The sequence below is a fragment of the Schistosoma haematobium genome, chromosome ZW (assembly GCF_000699445.3).
Source record: "Schistosoma haematobium chromosome ZW, whole genome shotgun sequence".
In the NCBI taxonomy this organism is placed as follows: Eukaryota; Metazoa; Platyhelminthes; class Trematoda; order Strigeidida; family Schistosomatidae; genus Schistosoma; species Schistosoma haematobium.
The window spans coordinates 30,571,775-30,588,433 of record NC_067195.1 but is presented as its reverse complement, the minus strand read 5'-3'; the positions used below and the strand labels follow the sequence as shown (position 1 = coordinate 30,588,433).

Here is a 16,659-nt window from a genome sequence, read left to right as displayed (position 1 = left end):
ATATAGCAGTTAAAGTGTAACATTCGGTTCTGCAAGTAAGGCGCTATATAATCCATAATTGCTTCGTGATCACTCGTCCGGGCACAGGCATGGTTTACTCGCTTCGACGATGCGCGTTGTTTTGGCCCTCACTTGAACAGTATAAACACCGAATAGCTCAGGAAAGCTGAGACCTTGTTGCCGTGCTGCAAACCCATTTGACCAGTCTCACATGGGCCAATTCTATGTGGAGGTACGTTCGTGTATCATCAAAGCGTTGTTCTCCAGTCTGCAACCTATAGATAGTTTGCGAATCAGTAGTCGAGAAGTGCTTATGGAGTATAGGCTACATTAGTTTATTAATAATGAGTTGAGTTTAAGCTAGAGTAATTCTTTACTATGATCTGCCTAAATGCACGGACTAGATCAGTAGTTTTCAGCAGATACTCGTAAAGACAGTGTACTCAAGTTTGAAGCATGAGACTTGCAAACGGTTCTTAATGCTGTTCGCTGAGGGTTGTTGGAAGTAGGCCTACAGTGGCACTGATACACCAGTACGAAGTCAAGTGAGTGCGACCCAAAGGCTTAAGAATGAATGGCATTGCGTTGCAATACATATATTTACATGTGTAGAACAAAACGAGAAAATTAGGAATTCAGAAAATTAAAGTTAGTTTTAAAAAGCACGTAGATCGAAGTGTAATTACATCCCAAATAAAATTAGTTTTAATCTTAAGGTAGGAGTTCATTCTTCAACTTGTGTCGGATTTTTCTTGTCTTCTCCATATAATTACTGAACCCTTCTCGTCTGCTGACGCTAACATATTCTCGTCCCAACTGATCGCTACATCTAGCACTGGAGCTGTATGTCCCTGTAAAATGGTGACAACACCCGTGGACGTTTGTTTATTGTGAGAGGAACTGTTTCCTGTTGCGGGGTCTGCATTACGACTTCTCAACACATTATATAGGTATACATTGCAATCTTCACTTCCACTCGCAGCACAAGCTCCAGAACGGAATGATATGAGTGGTGCAAAACATGAATGAATAAGACGAAGTGCTTTTGGGACGGAATTGAAAGAACGATGATGCACAGGAAACCTTTGCTCCAGAATCACGTTCCTATTATCTAATGTTAGTCGAAGCAGCAATAACCCGATACCAGCTGCATTGATCAATAAATATGTTTCACTTTTTTCTTTGGATAGCCATGAGTATATCGAAAGACTAGTTATGCTCGGCGCTAACGATGTACCTTCATTGCTGCGTAACTTATCTATCGCATTATGCGTACGTGCTCGGCTCTTCAGACTGCTCCACCTTTTGAAACTTTGGTCTGCTTTAGACAGGAAATAGGTTTTTCGAGTACTTGGCGGTCGTTCGTACAATAAATTATTAAGTTTTATTCCGTTCTCAGGGCAGGTTGGGACGACAGACAGATTCAGCGACGATATATCCACACGTTGTGATCTGATGATAAAGCCTGTTGATGGTTCACATAAATAGGACTGGATTATGCCTCGATCAGTTCCTACCCACAAGTAATTGCCTGTCGCATCTTCAAAAGCCAAAGTTGTAATACATCCTGTACCCAAAAGACCCCGTAGCTCAGTGACTGACGAATTTAGACGAGTTTTACTACCTCGAGCAGCTACGTGAATACGGTCCATGCCTCTAACACAGTTCTTACCTGTAGAAAGATTCACCATCTAAAAATAACACGAGAAAGGGTGTGGCGTAGTACAGACAGGTTTCGAAAAATTGTTTGACCTTTGGAAATGTGAGTAACAAAAATAATCTTTAGGGCTCACTAAATGACATGCGTGCAAATAAACATGAAGAAGCTTCACACAAAACGCAAGAGTGACACGATTGTGTTCCGATAACAACTTAAATGCAGTGTCCCACGTAGGAAAAAGACAAAAGCATAGTATTCGACATATTTTCTACTACAAAATTCACCGAATACATATGAGTCCCAAATAGTGCAAGCGAATCGACTAATATCAACAGCTTTGATAAGTGAGATAAACCAACAATTGACTACAGCAAGACAACTAGGATAGAGTCGCTGTTCAGTTAAAAAAAACTGATTAAATATTCTAGGTATGTATGCGGAGATGACAATATGCAATTCTATAGTTTACATTATCAACATTTGAGCAACGTATAAATAAGTACAAGGATCAATCTGTGAGGAGGTGTTATTTTAAACACAAAGTCAGTCAGTCATAAACAACATAGAACCTGGTGCGAATATGTATCGATTCAAGTTGCCATACTGTACAGTACAGCAAGATCAGTAGCCAAGTAGTAGTATCAGTGACACGGAAGAATATTAGATACGAGGTACAGTCCCAGGAAAGTGTAGTTGCTGAATAAAAAGTATAAAAAATTTCGAGACTACGGATCTAGGGTAAAGATAGGATGAATGCACACCTTTATTTTATATAATACTGAATTATTCGTTTAGTATATATACGGTATTGTGATTATTCATGACGAACAAGCACTTAGTCAGGTAGCTAACGGTAGGAATTCCTAAATACAAACATGGGGAGGAATTCACGAAAATGTATTTTAACTACTTATTTTATTTAGAGACGATCTCTTTAAGACCTAAGCACATAACATTCAATTTATTAAGGTGAAATAATTTATCTTTCAACTAGTGTAATTGCTATTCTGCATAAATGTAACGATAACGTTTATCCAAATTCACACCATTTAAGGAACACTGAAGATATTGTTGGGAAATTGCAGTCTTTTGATAAGCCTACTACTTTTCGGTGGTAAATACACAGAACCCTCCTAAATATTTCTGCCTATAAAGAATACTGGTGTATTCTAAGGACATAAGTTAGACTATTTAACTAATTGATTTACCTGAATAATTCCAGTAACGCTACCAACGGCGAAAATGTTATTGTTTGCGGGTTGGAAAGCGCACGTCAATAGTGGGCCAAGTTTCAGCTCCGTACTTAAATACTCTCGTGCCAACTTAGCTTCTCCAACATCCCATAAACATATATTTCCATCTAGAGACGTACTTGCTAGAAATTCGTTGGTCATGGACCAGGCTATATCTGTAATTTCTGTTTGTTTTACACGATATTCTGGTAAAACACATGCAATGGAAAAAACCCCACTAGCTGGGGAGATACGGCAGATGGATACAGTCCCATCAGACGAAGCCAAAGCTAAACGACTTGAATCGTGGTTTGCAAAACTCAAACGATTTACGGCGCCTAAAAGAAAGACAAACCAGAAAACAAATTGTTTAAAGTAGAGTACAGGAGGAACAAAATATCTTGACGTTTACCACAGTGCTCTGGTTGTAATCATGGTTTGTTACGGCTACATCACATCTGCAATGAATAAGAATCAAGATAGTAGGGCTGATGAGAATATTTCCTAGACAATCGAGTTGGGATCGCTAACATATAAATAAATTTTAGTCTGTATTATAAAAATATATAATCGGAGCAGGTTGTGATTTATCTTCGCAAGTGTAAGTTTCCAATGTGAAAGAATGATTCGTGTTAGTAATTAACCCATGGCCATACATAGTTAAATCATTAGGCTCTCAACAATTGAATCACGTATTCAAGCTCGCTCCCACTTACTATAATCCTTAGTCTTAAAACCAAAAGCGCTTATTTGAGAACAGTAGTGCGCAAGCAGATATTAACTGGTTTGAGGGTTCTTTCAAGAAAAGTGCTCGAAGCTTTTTAAGTTGCTCTTTGGAACACAAGGGCTTAGTAACTACTTAGCTGAAAAGTATTCAGATGATCTCATCTAATCTATCAGAAACAGTCTGACCTGTTTATTAACAAACAACCAAATGTTGAAAATTAAAAGGTTGTTGACTTCAATAAACCACGAACAACGGCCGTTCTGTTATGTGTGCTACTGGTGTCGACATATATAGGTAGTATGTATCATCAATCGAAACTGAAATGCCTGGAGGCAGAAAATTAAGATCGAAAAGAAAAGAACGAGAACAGAGAGTGATTAGCGTGAAAACGAAGGAACGGTCAAGTCTGAAAAAATTGATTAACATTTTGCAAATGAAGTATTTACTGTATAGTTGTCAGATTTTACTGAGACTGTAATTTTGTGTTTAAATACATTCGATTGTCCCCACTGGTGTTCTCGTTCACTACAGTGACAGATATATATATATATAACTAGATAAATTGGAGGGACTACGATGACTGACTTGTAATATGTTTGACCAAATAATATTGACTGCTGTGCTGTATAATCAGTTCCAGAAACAATCAGTAGAGGTAAACTGCATGAGAAGACCATTGCTTATTAATCAGAGGCGATATTTGTTCACTGATCAACAATGGAATAACCCAAACCATTACAGATGGAGCCGAAACTCATACTCGTTTTACAAGCTAATGGCTATCGAGTCTCTAGCTCAGTGAGCTGATAATGTGTTGGGCACTGGAAGTGAAAAGTAATGAGTTCCATTCCTAGTGTGAAGTTCAGTTGTTTCCAATAAACATCATGTTGATGAATGAATTATCAACCAATAACGAGAAAGTTGTACGTAATTTGAATTCTTAAAAGTTTTTATGATTCCTTAGGTGACAATTTTAGAATATTAAGATAGTTTCCCCAAGCAATTACAAAAAACCCTTTAGAAAACCTTAACTTGTTTTACATTCAAAACGACTTATTGGTTGTTGATCGGCAACTCATTTTTCAATATTACGTTAATTAAAGATAAATTACCTTATTTTCATGCATGTCGTTTAAATAGAAAGAAGCAATGTATGACAAATTTAGCATATTCTGCAAATATGGTCATTTTTGCTTTGTTTAAACAGAAGTTAACGCGAATGGCTTACGAAAGTAGGTCATACATTTTACTTATGAACGAGCAGATATTGATACTTTCACAAATTAGATGCGGCATGATATACTAAATCTAACTTTTTAAATAAACTTACCTGAATGGTGGTCAAAAATATGCTCAATACCAGAAAACGCATAACTCTCGCCTAAAGTTTCCGTCCTTCCGGGTGTAAGATAATCTGAAGATGTATCCTAAATTCGGGTATAAGAGCAATTAAAAAAGCCATTAGAGGTTTGGTAAAACTGAAAAATTTGACGATATTAAGCAAACGGCTTGATAAATGATAGCTGATTGCGGTGAATAACAAAATTTAGACTTGCGAAGCGATCTACAAACAAACGTGTTACAAAATCAGAGGCTCATATATCTATAAATAATCCAATAACCGACATCTTTTTCTAATTTAGGAAATTAGTTCGAAACCCATAAGTCCAACAATACACAAAACGGACTAAAATGTAATACCAAGCTTATATGCAATTCAACTGGAAGTAAATGGACAGGTTCGAGGGGCAATTATTTTTTTGTCTTGCAGCAGCCATGGTGCACAGTGGATATCAGTCTGGACAATTCATGAATCTATCCGGGGATTGAGAGAAAGTAGAGCAACAACTTTAAAAATGGCAATAAGCATACTATTCACACATATTCGACAATTGAAATCACATAGCTACAGCTAGGCCACAAAAAAAGCAAGTATAAAAATACTTACACATATAGACTTAGTCATGGAGTAGTTCAGTAGGGAAGGCAGTTTTGTACTCTCATCGTAGCTCCTGGTTTTAGTTAAGCTTAACTGAGGTGAGGCGCACCTGTGAGGTTTGGCTGGACCGTAAAGAGAAAGTAATAGCTGCTCACGAATGTTTCTGTAGGCAACAAAAGACGCGACAGAGGTTCCAGCTGCATATTGAAAACTACAAGATAAATTAGGATGTCTGAAAGCCTCGTTGACACTCAGTGCGGCTTTTTCTCTTGTTAACTGATTCCTTCTTCGAAGATACAGTTGCCTTAATTCAGTACTTGATTTTGTTATTGGCCTGACAGCGCTATAGCGAGAGTCCAAAGCCAGAACCTGTTGCCAAACATCACACGACATGGTTTTTTTGGTGGGCGTAGAACTCTAGGGATTGATTAAGCCCAAAACATTTGGAAATACGAACAGAAAACAAGTTGATGTTTATGGATTCTTGTGATCTCCAGTGCCGTGGATATTCAACCTTACTTTGAAGGCATCAACGATATATACTAATACTGCAAGTTATCGTGAAGAGCTTCTACGATTCACACTCCTATATGAACAAATAATATGAGAATATTTTCTTAGATGATTTATTCAACAGGAAAAACCGATTAAACCTACTGATATAAAAATCATAAGTCAAAATTCAGGAAAGCCACGATAAGACTACGGAAAGAGGTTAGAATGTTTAAGAGTTTTCTCGTAATTAAAGATAGAAAGCCATTTTTAGTATTACAGCTCTTACCCTTTGAACTCGTACTAAAATATTTGTTCCGTAAGCAAAACAGAATAGCTGCTTGAATCCGCAAACCTAAATCCTGTCTGAAATACGTTAGGTTTTATGATCAGGTGTATGTTTACATTCCGTTGTTGCTACCTTGACGTGGTGGTCAGGCTTGCCCATCGTGATGAAGCAACCGAGCTATATTGGCTGGAACAACCACTCCTCAAGGTCCTACCATGTCAGACAGGTCGGTTGAAGAGCGGTAAGACTAAAAGCAACAAACCTAAGGTCCGAAGTCGTACTGCTGACTGTACACAGGTGTGACAGCATTAAGGTGTTTCCTTCAGACAAACAGCATGACAGCGATGCTGCCTTCCCACAAGGAGGGGTGGTATTAGAAAAGGTCGACCCTAAAAATGCACACCTCGTCTTATCCCATGGATATCCGTCTCCGGCTGTAAGGTCTCAACAAGTACGGAGCGAACACAAAAATTACCCATAAAAAGGTCGTGTGTGACCGACCTCAAGCAGTTGTCCCTTGGGCACTGCGGTCACGCTCCCAGGTCACTAAGACCACTTCTAATCCAATTTCCTTTTCAGTTACCTCCAGAAGAACCCTTCCACGGTGTGGGCAACCGGGAAGTGATAACCGCCCTCATACCTCTAACAGCACTCAAGACCACTGTATTCATAATCAACCTCCGTCTTCACTTCCTATTATTCCTCCCACATCGACTCACCTCTAAACTTCCTTTTTCGGCTTCCTTCTCAAGTGTCACCATAGTCAACGATTGGTAGCACTAAACAACAATGCCAGAATGTTTGGAATGCGCTTCTCTCCCTCTAAATGCAAGTTGTTGCTTCAGGGCTGGTCTGCGTCAACACCTGAACTAAGGATAGGGAGTGAAGTAGTCGAACGCGTTGACAACTTCACTTATCTTGGAAGTCTGATCAGCACTAATAGGTTGGTGTCTGACGAAATCTCAGCACGGATTCGAAAAGCTCGCTTGGCTTTTGTCAACTTACGTCACCTATGGCGAAGGCGAGATATCCGTCTATCAATAAAAGGACGAGTATACTGCGCGGCAGTCCGTTCTGTTTTAATTTACGGCAGCGAAGCATGGCCATTAAGAGTAGAAGACACTCGTAAGCTACTAGTGTTTGACCACAGATGCCTTAGAAATATTGCTCGCATCTGCTGGGATCACCGGGTAAGTAATAGTGAGGTTAGACGCAGAGTATTAGGGAATGATGGTAAATCAGTTGATCAGGTTGTGAATCTTCATCGACTGAGATGGTTGAGCCACGTGTTACGTATGCCTGAACACCGATTACCATGACGTGCAATGCTAACCGGTGTTGGAAGAAAGTTAGGAGCAGAGAAACCAAAACGTGGCATCAGTGCTTGAAGTCACTAACTTCTAGTCTGAGCCATGTTGGTAGATGCAGACTACTTGGTTGGGGTCCGCGTGACTATCGTAACCAATGGTTGGAGACTTGGTGACATGGCTCAGAATCGATCACAATGGCGTAGGTGTATACACCCTCTGTCTCCCCTTAAACTAAGAGATTAAAATCATTTCATATCTTTCTTTCTACGAACGAATTCTTTCTTCCTGTAATATATCCTTATTGCAATCTTTCTTTTATATATTACCACCTCTGAATTAACTACTTTTATGAATCCGGTGTCCATCTTGTTGTGTTAATGAGGTATGGCAACTTGGACCGATGCATATATATGCCTGGTCGTACATTGTAGCTGACTGAAATGTTTACATTCTAACTCTGTAAGACTTCGTAAATGAACAAACACTGAACTTGAATGAAACATCTCACTTACTGAGAATTTGAAGTATATTATCATCACTATGCTCTATTTACACCAAAATGAACAAAAATTTGACCAGTGATTATTGGTACTAACTATCAAGTTGTCCATTTAACCCTCTTTTATAGCTGTACTGTGTATGATAGTCCACTTTTCAACAGTCCACAAGTACTAAAAGGAAAACTTTGTCACCCGTAGTGAGAAATCCATACAGAAAAGGTGCATGCCTAAAGACATTCGGCTGGAATTTATTCAGGAAAAAGGCCTGAGCAGCATGTTTATCTGGTTTTACAGTCATTCTTGAAGCCAGACTGATGTAATGCTTTGGCGTTGATTGTTGTAGGAGTTTTTGATATACTGGGAGTTATTAAGTAGCCGCTTTCGTATTAAAACCTCGTTTCAGATACTATAGCTCTAGAACGATTCGTAGTTTCTCAATATTTGCTTCAAATTATTTGCGTTATAGAAATGAATAAATTTTTACGTCCTTTTACTACGTAAAGGTTCCCTAATCTACCCTAGTTGGGAGGATGCCAAGAGAGGGGAAAGAATCTACGTGACTAGTGTCCGAATTGTTTGCAACATCACTAATAAACAAAAGATGTAGGACTTGCGCACATTTTAATATCACTTATCGTAAAGTCTGCATTCGAGCAGAAGCTTTCGCTTAACGGGCTTCCGTATCTAGTAGTAGTGAATCGCCGATGTTTCCAGACAGGAACCTAGGTATATTTAACGATAAGAGAAATGGTGTCCTGAGTCCTTGAGAATATGCCAAGTTTTCTCTTGGAGTACTCCTGAGAAGTGTCTTGAATCACCTCAGCCGAGAGCTAACTCAGGAATTTAACTGCTCGTGAAGTGTAAAATGTGTGCCTACAGTCCATTCTGCTATATTGCGTCTCTAATTTCTGGGTGTTAACCTAAGGCATGTGTTGGGACTAAGCTTAAATATGTATTTAAGGAGACCCCAAGAGTTTAGGATGGCATAAGTCACTAGGTTACTTCTGAGACGTCTATATTCCAATGGGTAAAAATTCAGTGATTTGAGGCGCTCTTCATAAGGTTTGGATTTGAGTCTCCGAATTGACTTTGTGGCTCGCTTTGGGATACATCCCAGAGTATTCTTATCCTTTTGGAGTGAGGGCGGAAATACTGTTTCCGTACTTCACCAGGGGTCGAATTAAGCTGTTGAGGATTAAGTGGAATGTTCTACCGTCGAACTGGCCAAAAACGTGCCTCGACGTTACCAGTACAAGGTTTGTTCGAAAAGTAGTTTTGTTGCAGTTAGAATAAAACTTTAGATCCTAAGGTAGATGCAGTCCCATGGTAGCCGGTGACCAACGATTGGTTCATACGCCATTCGTTCCCGCAGGATACTGGAGCCCATGTGCACCATTGATTTGGAATCCGGTTAAAGCGCTGGACATTCGCTTTTCGTCCTCTCATTTTCGTAAACAACACCCCCGCCACGAGGAGGCAATGAGTAGGACTTCCCTGGCAGAGGCTGTATACGCGTGGCCGTGTGAGAGTATTTCGAGGGGGAGAGCGGACTCTCCCCACTCTCGGCCGTACCAGGGCATTCAGGGGGGCGTAGTCTACAACATGTCTCAGATGGGCTACTTTACACTTCGAAGTGTTGAAAGTAAGTCCATTGTTATACGCCCATCTTTGAGTCGAGTCAGATCCTCCTGAAGTGACAGCTCGGTTGCAAACGTCTCTTCAGAATTTCAAATCGTTAGCGAAAAGTAATAAACCAAACGACACTTGCTGAGGAAGGTCATTTATATGAAGGAAAGAAGAGTTCCTAGCAGTGAACTCGTGGGGCCATTCTGTAGCCTGGGAAAAAGTGAAATTTACGCCGACCCTAAAATGTCAATCATTTGGATATAAATTAAGCCACTCTCTTAACGCTGACTTGATACCTAACAGCCCAAGCTTATTGATGAGACGTATATGATTGACCCTGACAAAAGCTTTTGCGAAGTCAAGGTATACGACATCAACCAAGGATGGTTGTCCATCTGTCTACCGCGGTCAGTAGGCTGGTTATGCAAGAGTGACCCATACTGTTAGGGTGAAACGTTTATGGATAGTAAGTAGTCATATGGGACATCGTATATCATGGACTCCATAACCTTTGAGGGTATTGAGAGAAGTGCCACCGGCCGGTGACTTGAAGGTTCACTGCGTCGGCTTCCTTTGAAAATCGGTGAAATGTGCGCTAGCATCCAATTTTCTGGGCCCGTGCCTCGGTCTAGCAAAGATGAGGATATCACATTAAGCGGTTTTGCCAAGATTGAAACCGTTTTTTCCGGTATGGCAGAGTGAACCATATCCCGACCAGAAATATTCTCGTTTAGGTACTGGAGTTTCTGATATATTGAGTCAGCACTCAGGATTCACTTCTAAGAGTGCTGTTGAGTTGCAGGTAAAGCTCTTGCTCATATAATTTGTATGTGACGGTTGAAATGTCTGAAAGTACTGTTCTGCCAGATCGGCAGCATCACTATCGATGTTGGTTGAGCCAATAAGACCAAACAACTAAGAAACTCTGGTTTCGGCTCGTCAAAGAGAGGCTGCAAGATGGAACAAGCTTTTCAGATTGGAGACAATTCTATCGACTAACTTAGTCTGGTACTGGAGCCTTTCTTGTCTTAATACCTTTATGCATTGGTTTTTTGCTTGTTTGAAGTGCCTACGTGTGCTGTCGTCTTTTGTATTCCACCCAGTAGTATTTTTCTAGTCTTAGCATTCGAAGAGTGTGATTCTTTATGACTGTATGTTGCTTGTAATTTTTGGGGACCGTTTGCGGGACAGACTGGTTTGTAGCACGTAAGGCCGTGTTCAGCATAAGTCACAGTAGGCGCTTGCGTCAAGTTGAGGGTGGACGGCGTGACTGTCTCTCTACCGAATTGGTAACACCGCATTTTCAAATAATCCTAAATATTTAATGAAGTTGGAGAAGCGAGCTTCGGTAGAGTTGTAATCTCCAATGTAGGTGTGTTTACAGAAGTTGACTTTTAGAAGATTGAAGTGTCCTAGAATAAGGATGTGAGTGTATTCCAGACAAACAGAGCGGGACAACCCCTCCCCAGCATACAGTTGTTGTATTCGGTGTCAGCAGTGAGCTTCCTGTAGATGACTCCAACTAGACACCTCGAGGAGCTAGACAAGCTCACTAGGCAGCATAAAGATTCATCAAGATTGATGAACTCTTGAGTGCACACGCGATACCAAGCAAGATCGTAGATAAATGGCTGTTCTGCACTCTATTCCTGTTTATCTTTCGCTGTAGAACGAAGACATGCCAGATACTGCAAGCTTTTAGTCCGTAATTTGAGATGCCTATGTTTCATATGTCTCTATCAGATGAGTATTATTAGCGCTACTAAGTCCACGCAACTCATTCATTTTGTTCGGTAAACTCGCAGTGTTTGTACATAAGCGAGTAATGTTTTCGGTCTGAAACGTATGAGCTTCCTCGTCTTCTTTGTCTGAATGAGCCTTATGCGAAAGGAATTGCAATCTACCCACACAAGGTTTTCCGAGTGAGTAGTCACTGTCCCTTCTATGTTTTTCCATCATCATGAAGTTTGTCAGGATATATGTCGATTCCAGTTGGTGACCAGCGTCTGTTGACGTGAAATGATTCGAGAGTGGCAGTCGCCATTTAAGAGGCTGAGGTTATCCTAATTAAACTGGGTTTGGAATCTCCGTCATTTTCGCCAACCGCACCAACTGTTGAGCCGATATGTCCAAACATAATAAAAATAGCCTTGACGTGAGAAACTGTGAAAACCAAATAGCAAGCTGAGGCAGAACTAGTTAACTATTAACCTGGATAAAACTCAAAAAGGTAATCTAACGAAAGCTGATCTCACGACAGATTCCCGGATCAAAAACGGTACTTCTTTGCATACGGATACTGCAAATGTTTGAAAAATGAAAATCACGTTACGATAATACATTCCATCCATAAAGCGTGTATCCAATATTAGATATTTCAGTCAGTAACAACGTAGAACTTCGTACGTACGTACATCAGTTCGAGTTGCCACACCACATTAGCACAGAGATGCAGTGGTCGATTCAAATCCCGTAGTGGTAGAGGTAATAAGAGTATAAGCAGTAATCGGGAAGATTAGTGTTTGGAGATGTTACTTAAAGAGTATAATACAGTGAAATAAATTTGGGAAGAGAAAAAAAAAGACAAGGAGATTAAAATTTGGAACACAAAGAGTGTATGCGCCTGCGCCATTGCAAACGATTTTGAGCCATGTCATTCAGAGTCTCTAACCATCGGTTGCTATCATCTCGCGGTCCCCAACTAGGTAGTCTACACCTGCCAACATGACTCAGTCTACTTGTCAGTGACTTCATGGACTTGTGCCATGTTTTGGTCTGGCCGCCCCTAGCTTTCTCCCAACCTATTCCTATACCACTGAACATCGCATGTCGAGGAAGTCGGTCGTTGGGCATACGTAACACGTGTCCCAGCCATCTCAACTGATGAAGTTTCACTACGTCATCAATTGATTTGCCATCCTTACCTAGTACCCGTTTCCTAACAACTGCGTTACTTACTCGATGGTCCCATGATATACGAGCAATGTTTCAAAGACACCTATGATCGAATACTAGTAACCTACGAATATCCTCTACTCTTACCGGCCATGTTTCACTGCCATAAAGTAGGACGGGACGAACTGCTGCGCAGTAAACACGTCCTTTGGTTGATAGACATAAAAGCTAGTCGAGCCTTCTGTATCCGTGCTGAGATTTCGTCACACACCAGACCACAAGGGCTGATGAGACTTCCAAGATAAGTGAAGCGATCGACACGCTCAATTACTTCACTCCCTATCATTAGTTCGGGTGTCAATGCAACCCAATCCTGAAGCAACATTTTGCGTTTCGAGGGAGAGAATCGCATGCCGAGCATGCTTGCATTGTTGCCTAGAGTGGTCAGAAGACTGCATTTTGTCAGCGTCTTCGCCAGATAAAATTATGTCATCAGCATATTCTAAGTCAACAAGTGAACTTCCTGGTTGAAGTTCAACTCCTGGACATCTAGACGAGGAAAGTGTTATCTCTAAAAGTACGTCAATGACAAGGTTGAACAAGAATGGAGAAAGTGGACAGCCCTGACGAACACCACTACCTAACAGTATGCAGGACCTGAAAACCACAATCCTTCGTCTAACGGTCGTTAATAAGTAATCAAGTACTGCAGCTGCAACCTACTCGACAGCAATGGCTGTCGAAGAGTCGAGAGTAGCGCATCAATGTGATTCCCCACAAACCACTTCCGCGGTCAATTATCGTCCTACTAGACAACCATTACGAGTCAGTCAGCAGTATTGGAAGACGCGGTTCGAGTACAAAAAAGGGAAGCTTATTATAAAATGTGTTTATTCATTGTTCTGCGGGTCCAGCTTGCATAAGGCTTGTTTCTCTTCTTCTAGTACGTTTACTCTTTGTCGCCCTGCAGTAAGGAAAACAAACTCACATTAGTAATGTCACATGTAATGATTTTTAATACCGTTACAGGAGGTACAGTTGAAAATTGCGCCTGACCTCTATTTCAATCTTCAGTAATAAGGAGAGTAGGTTGGTGAGCCTGTGTTAATCCTGACAGATTGCCTCCCATTAAAGTTCCAGCCTTGCCTTGAAAATTTCCGTTGATAGGGCTGATACCACTTGTTTGGATAAGGCGTTCCAGTTGATGAAATAAACGGGACCCCACATTAAGTTTATTAGATCGCGGTTTGTGAACATTCTTGCAATGATATCGGAGATTATTAGTGCTGGAGGAAGCGAAAAGATAAGATATATTAACACCTAAATTTTAATAAAGTTACGAAACGCCAGTATAGAGTCACTTTGCGTCCTATGATTCTATAAGGGGGAAGGTTGTGGCTATTTAAAGCTCATAGTAAGAGAGTTTAGGAAAACCCTTCACTGATTTCGTCCCTACACGCTGAACACGCTCAAGTGAGTTGGTATTTCTAATCAGACATGGGCTAGCTGCTTAGATACAGTACTCTAAGTGTGGTCTTACATTGGTAGGATGTAAAATTAAAAACATCTCATCATAGCATTTGAATGCTCGGGAAAGTGACCATAGCGCACGACAAGCTTTGGCAGCAGCCGCGTTGCAATGTTTAATTCTTTTCAAGTCATGACTTATTATTACTCATAAGTTTTTATGTTCTTGAACGCATGGAAGAGATATACCATCAATAATATAATGGTAACTATTACCGTGTCCGATGTACATGAGCTCAATCTTCCTAGAATTAACTTCTAAGCCCCAAACTCAAGCCCATCTAACTAAGTCGTCCAAGTCAGCTTGGAGACCAAAATGATCGGCCTTACTTCTTATTGTTCTCCAGAGTCAGACGCTATCCGCAAACAATGATGTCGACATCTTATGCAATAGCGTAGTTCATTAACATAGAGAAGGAAAAGTAGGGACCTAAGATGGTGCCTTGGAGCACACCACTTTTGACCGGCCTCCGCTCGGATAGCGTTCCATTGGCTCTCAATCTCTGTCTGCAGTCACATAAGAAGTTTCTTATCCATTCATGTACGGCACCTGTTATTCCGAAGCTCGGCAGCTTCTACATAAGACCTAAGTGCGGGACCTTATCAAATGCTTTGCTAAAGTCTATGAATATCGCGTTGACAAACAGACCGTTATCTAGGACTGTTGTCCACTCCTTTTTCGCAACAAGTTAGTCAAACATGAATGCTTGTTTCGAAAACCGTGTTGCTCTGGAGTTAACCGATTGTACAAATCAATGTGATTGAGTTACTTAACCTGAATTATCTCTTCAAGTAACTTAACGACTATACTTGTTAGACTGATAGGCTGGTAGTTAGATACGATCTGTCTCTGACCATCCTTGAGTATAGGACTGACTATAGCATCTTTTCAATCTCGAAATAAAGTCCGCAAGAGGTGACAGCAGTCGTGGATGTAACCAATCGGGGCCCGGTATCTTGCAAGATTTGAGGTCAGCTATCAATGGAAGAACGGTTTCCTCAGTCAATTATACAGGTCCTATGGCTAGCATCTCGGTGTGAATAATGATAATAATAATACATTTCTGCATGTGCAGGGACACGCCATTTTTACAGGCATGATCTACAAATTACAGCACTTGTTTGCTCACAGCACGCTTCCCAACTTATTAAGTTTATAGTTGTTATAACTTAGACTCGTAGAGCGCTTGCTGTAAGCCATGACCTTGAGGGGGCGCGTACATCAAGTTCCTTTCAGACGACAGAAGTTCCATAGCTGTGCCCTCAGAGCAAGATTCTGAAGAAAGAAAAAAGGAGAAACAGAAGAGCACCAAGGCACTTGGATATGAACGCCAAACGTTGCTTGACATTTTGTAGTAGAACAGACAGAGGTATAATAAATTAGATTAAATTCATATTATCTCTTTTTCGAGTGGAATGAAGTCAGAGGCTCCATATAAGAGAATGTAGTAATAAATAACAATGAGTTGTAATGTTTAACAAGTTGGAGTGAGCTCACATGAAGGAAGGGAAGTCAAGTTTGGTACAAGGAAAGCGGTTTATTAGAAGTGAATGTGCATATAGAGGGTGAAGTGTTAAGAATACTAATAACTATATCTCTTATTGTCCATTTTTTCTTTCTTTTTAGTCCATTCGATACCAGCCACACAATCCTAGTGTAAAATTCCGAGTTAGTATGTTATAGGTTGTCGTAGTAGAATAGCTAATCCAGAATAAAATTGGAAACATGAGTCTGAATGGTGAGCGTAGGAGGACAATATATATCACAGATTGACTGACTTACTCTCAATCATAAAGTGCCTGATACATACAAAATGTTCTATCCCACAAACATGGGTGGATTGAAGTCATCGCTCTCACCATCAATGCTTGCTGGCCAGTAACTCCACCCTCCCCCTATTTGTTATGTTAGGCTCTTTAAGCTTATTTTTGGATATATGTCATACCTCACACAATGCTCTGTTTCACATCCTGTTGGAAAAAACTATTTCTATAAGTATCATTTTACAAGCTTATATGACAGTTACAAGTATTTTTAATAATAGACTTGGCTAAAATGGTTTGATAAAGTCTCAGCTCTTGCCAGTTCTGATTCAGCTAGTAAATCTGAATTTTTGTGTAACAGTAATGAGGGAATACGATCATTACGTTTTGTCCTGCGTTTAACGTACGAAAACAATCGTTCCGGACAAGTACTGCTATCTGTCTTTCGTAAATAGTACGGTATTTAGCCATGGTGTTTTTACATTTACATTTCCGGATTTTTAGGTATTCCCACTTGGATGATTAATATGCTGTTGACAAGAATAAGTCCCAGAGGTGTTTCCTGAGGTTTAACAGCTTTCGAGTTACCTTATTAATCCATGGAGGGCGATCTGGCAGCTTATGTGTTGACCATGGGATAAACGGTGATTTTACGGACTCGAGTGTAGCCTTAAATTCATTCCATTAGTCTTCGATCA

At 40.4% G+C, this 16,659-nt stretch overlaps 1 protein-coding gene across 1 annotated transcript; it reads right to left on the bottom strand.

Annotated features, from left to right (window-relative positions):
• Window positions 1-13: 13 nt before the first annotated feature.
• WDR13 (WD repeat-containing protein 13) lies at window positions 14-14,792 on the bottom strand. The gene is made up of 5 exons (XM_051211000.1): window positions 13,659-14,792; window positions 5,568-6,144; window positions 4,950-5,046; window positions 2,869-3,230; window positions 14-1,691 (listed from the first exon to the last, which is right to left on the bottom strand). The coding sequence occupies exons 2-5, from the start codon at window positions 5,949-5,951 to the stop codon at window positions 732-734; spliced, it is 1,803 nt and encodes a 600-aa protein (XP_051071029.1). The 5' UTR covers window positions 5,952-6,144; window positions 13,659-14,792; the 3' UTR covers window positions 14-731.
• Between the last annotated feature and the right edge of the window lie 1,867 nt (window positions 14,793-16,659).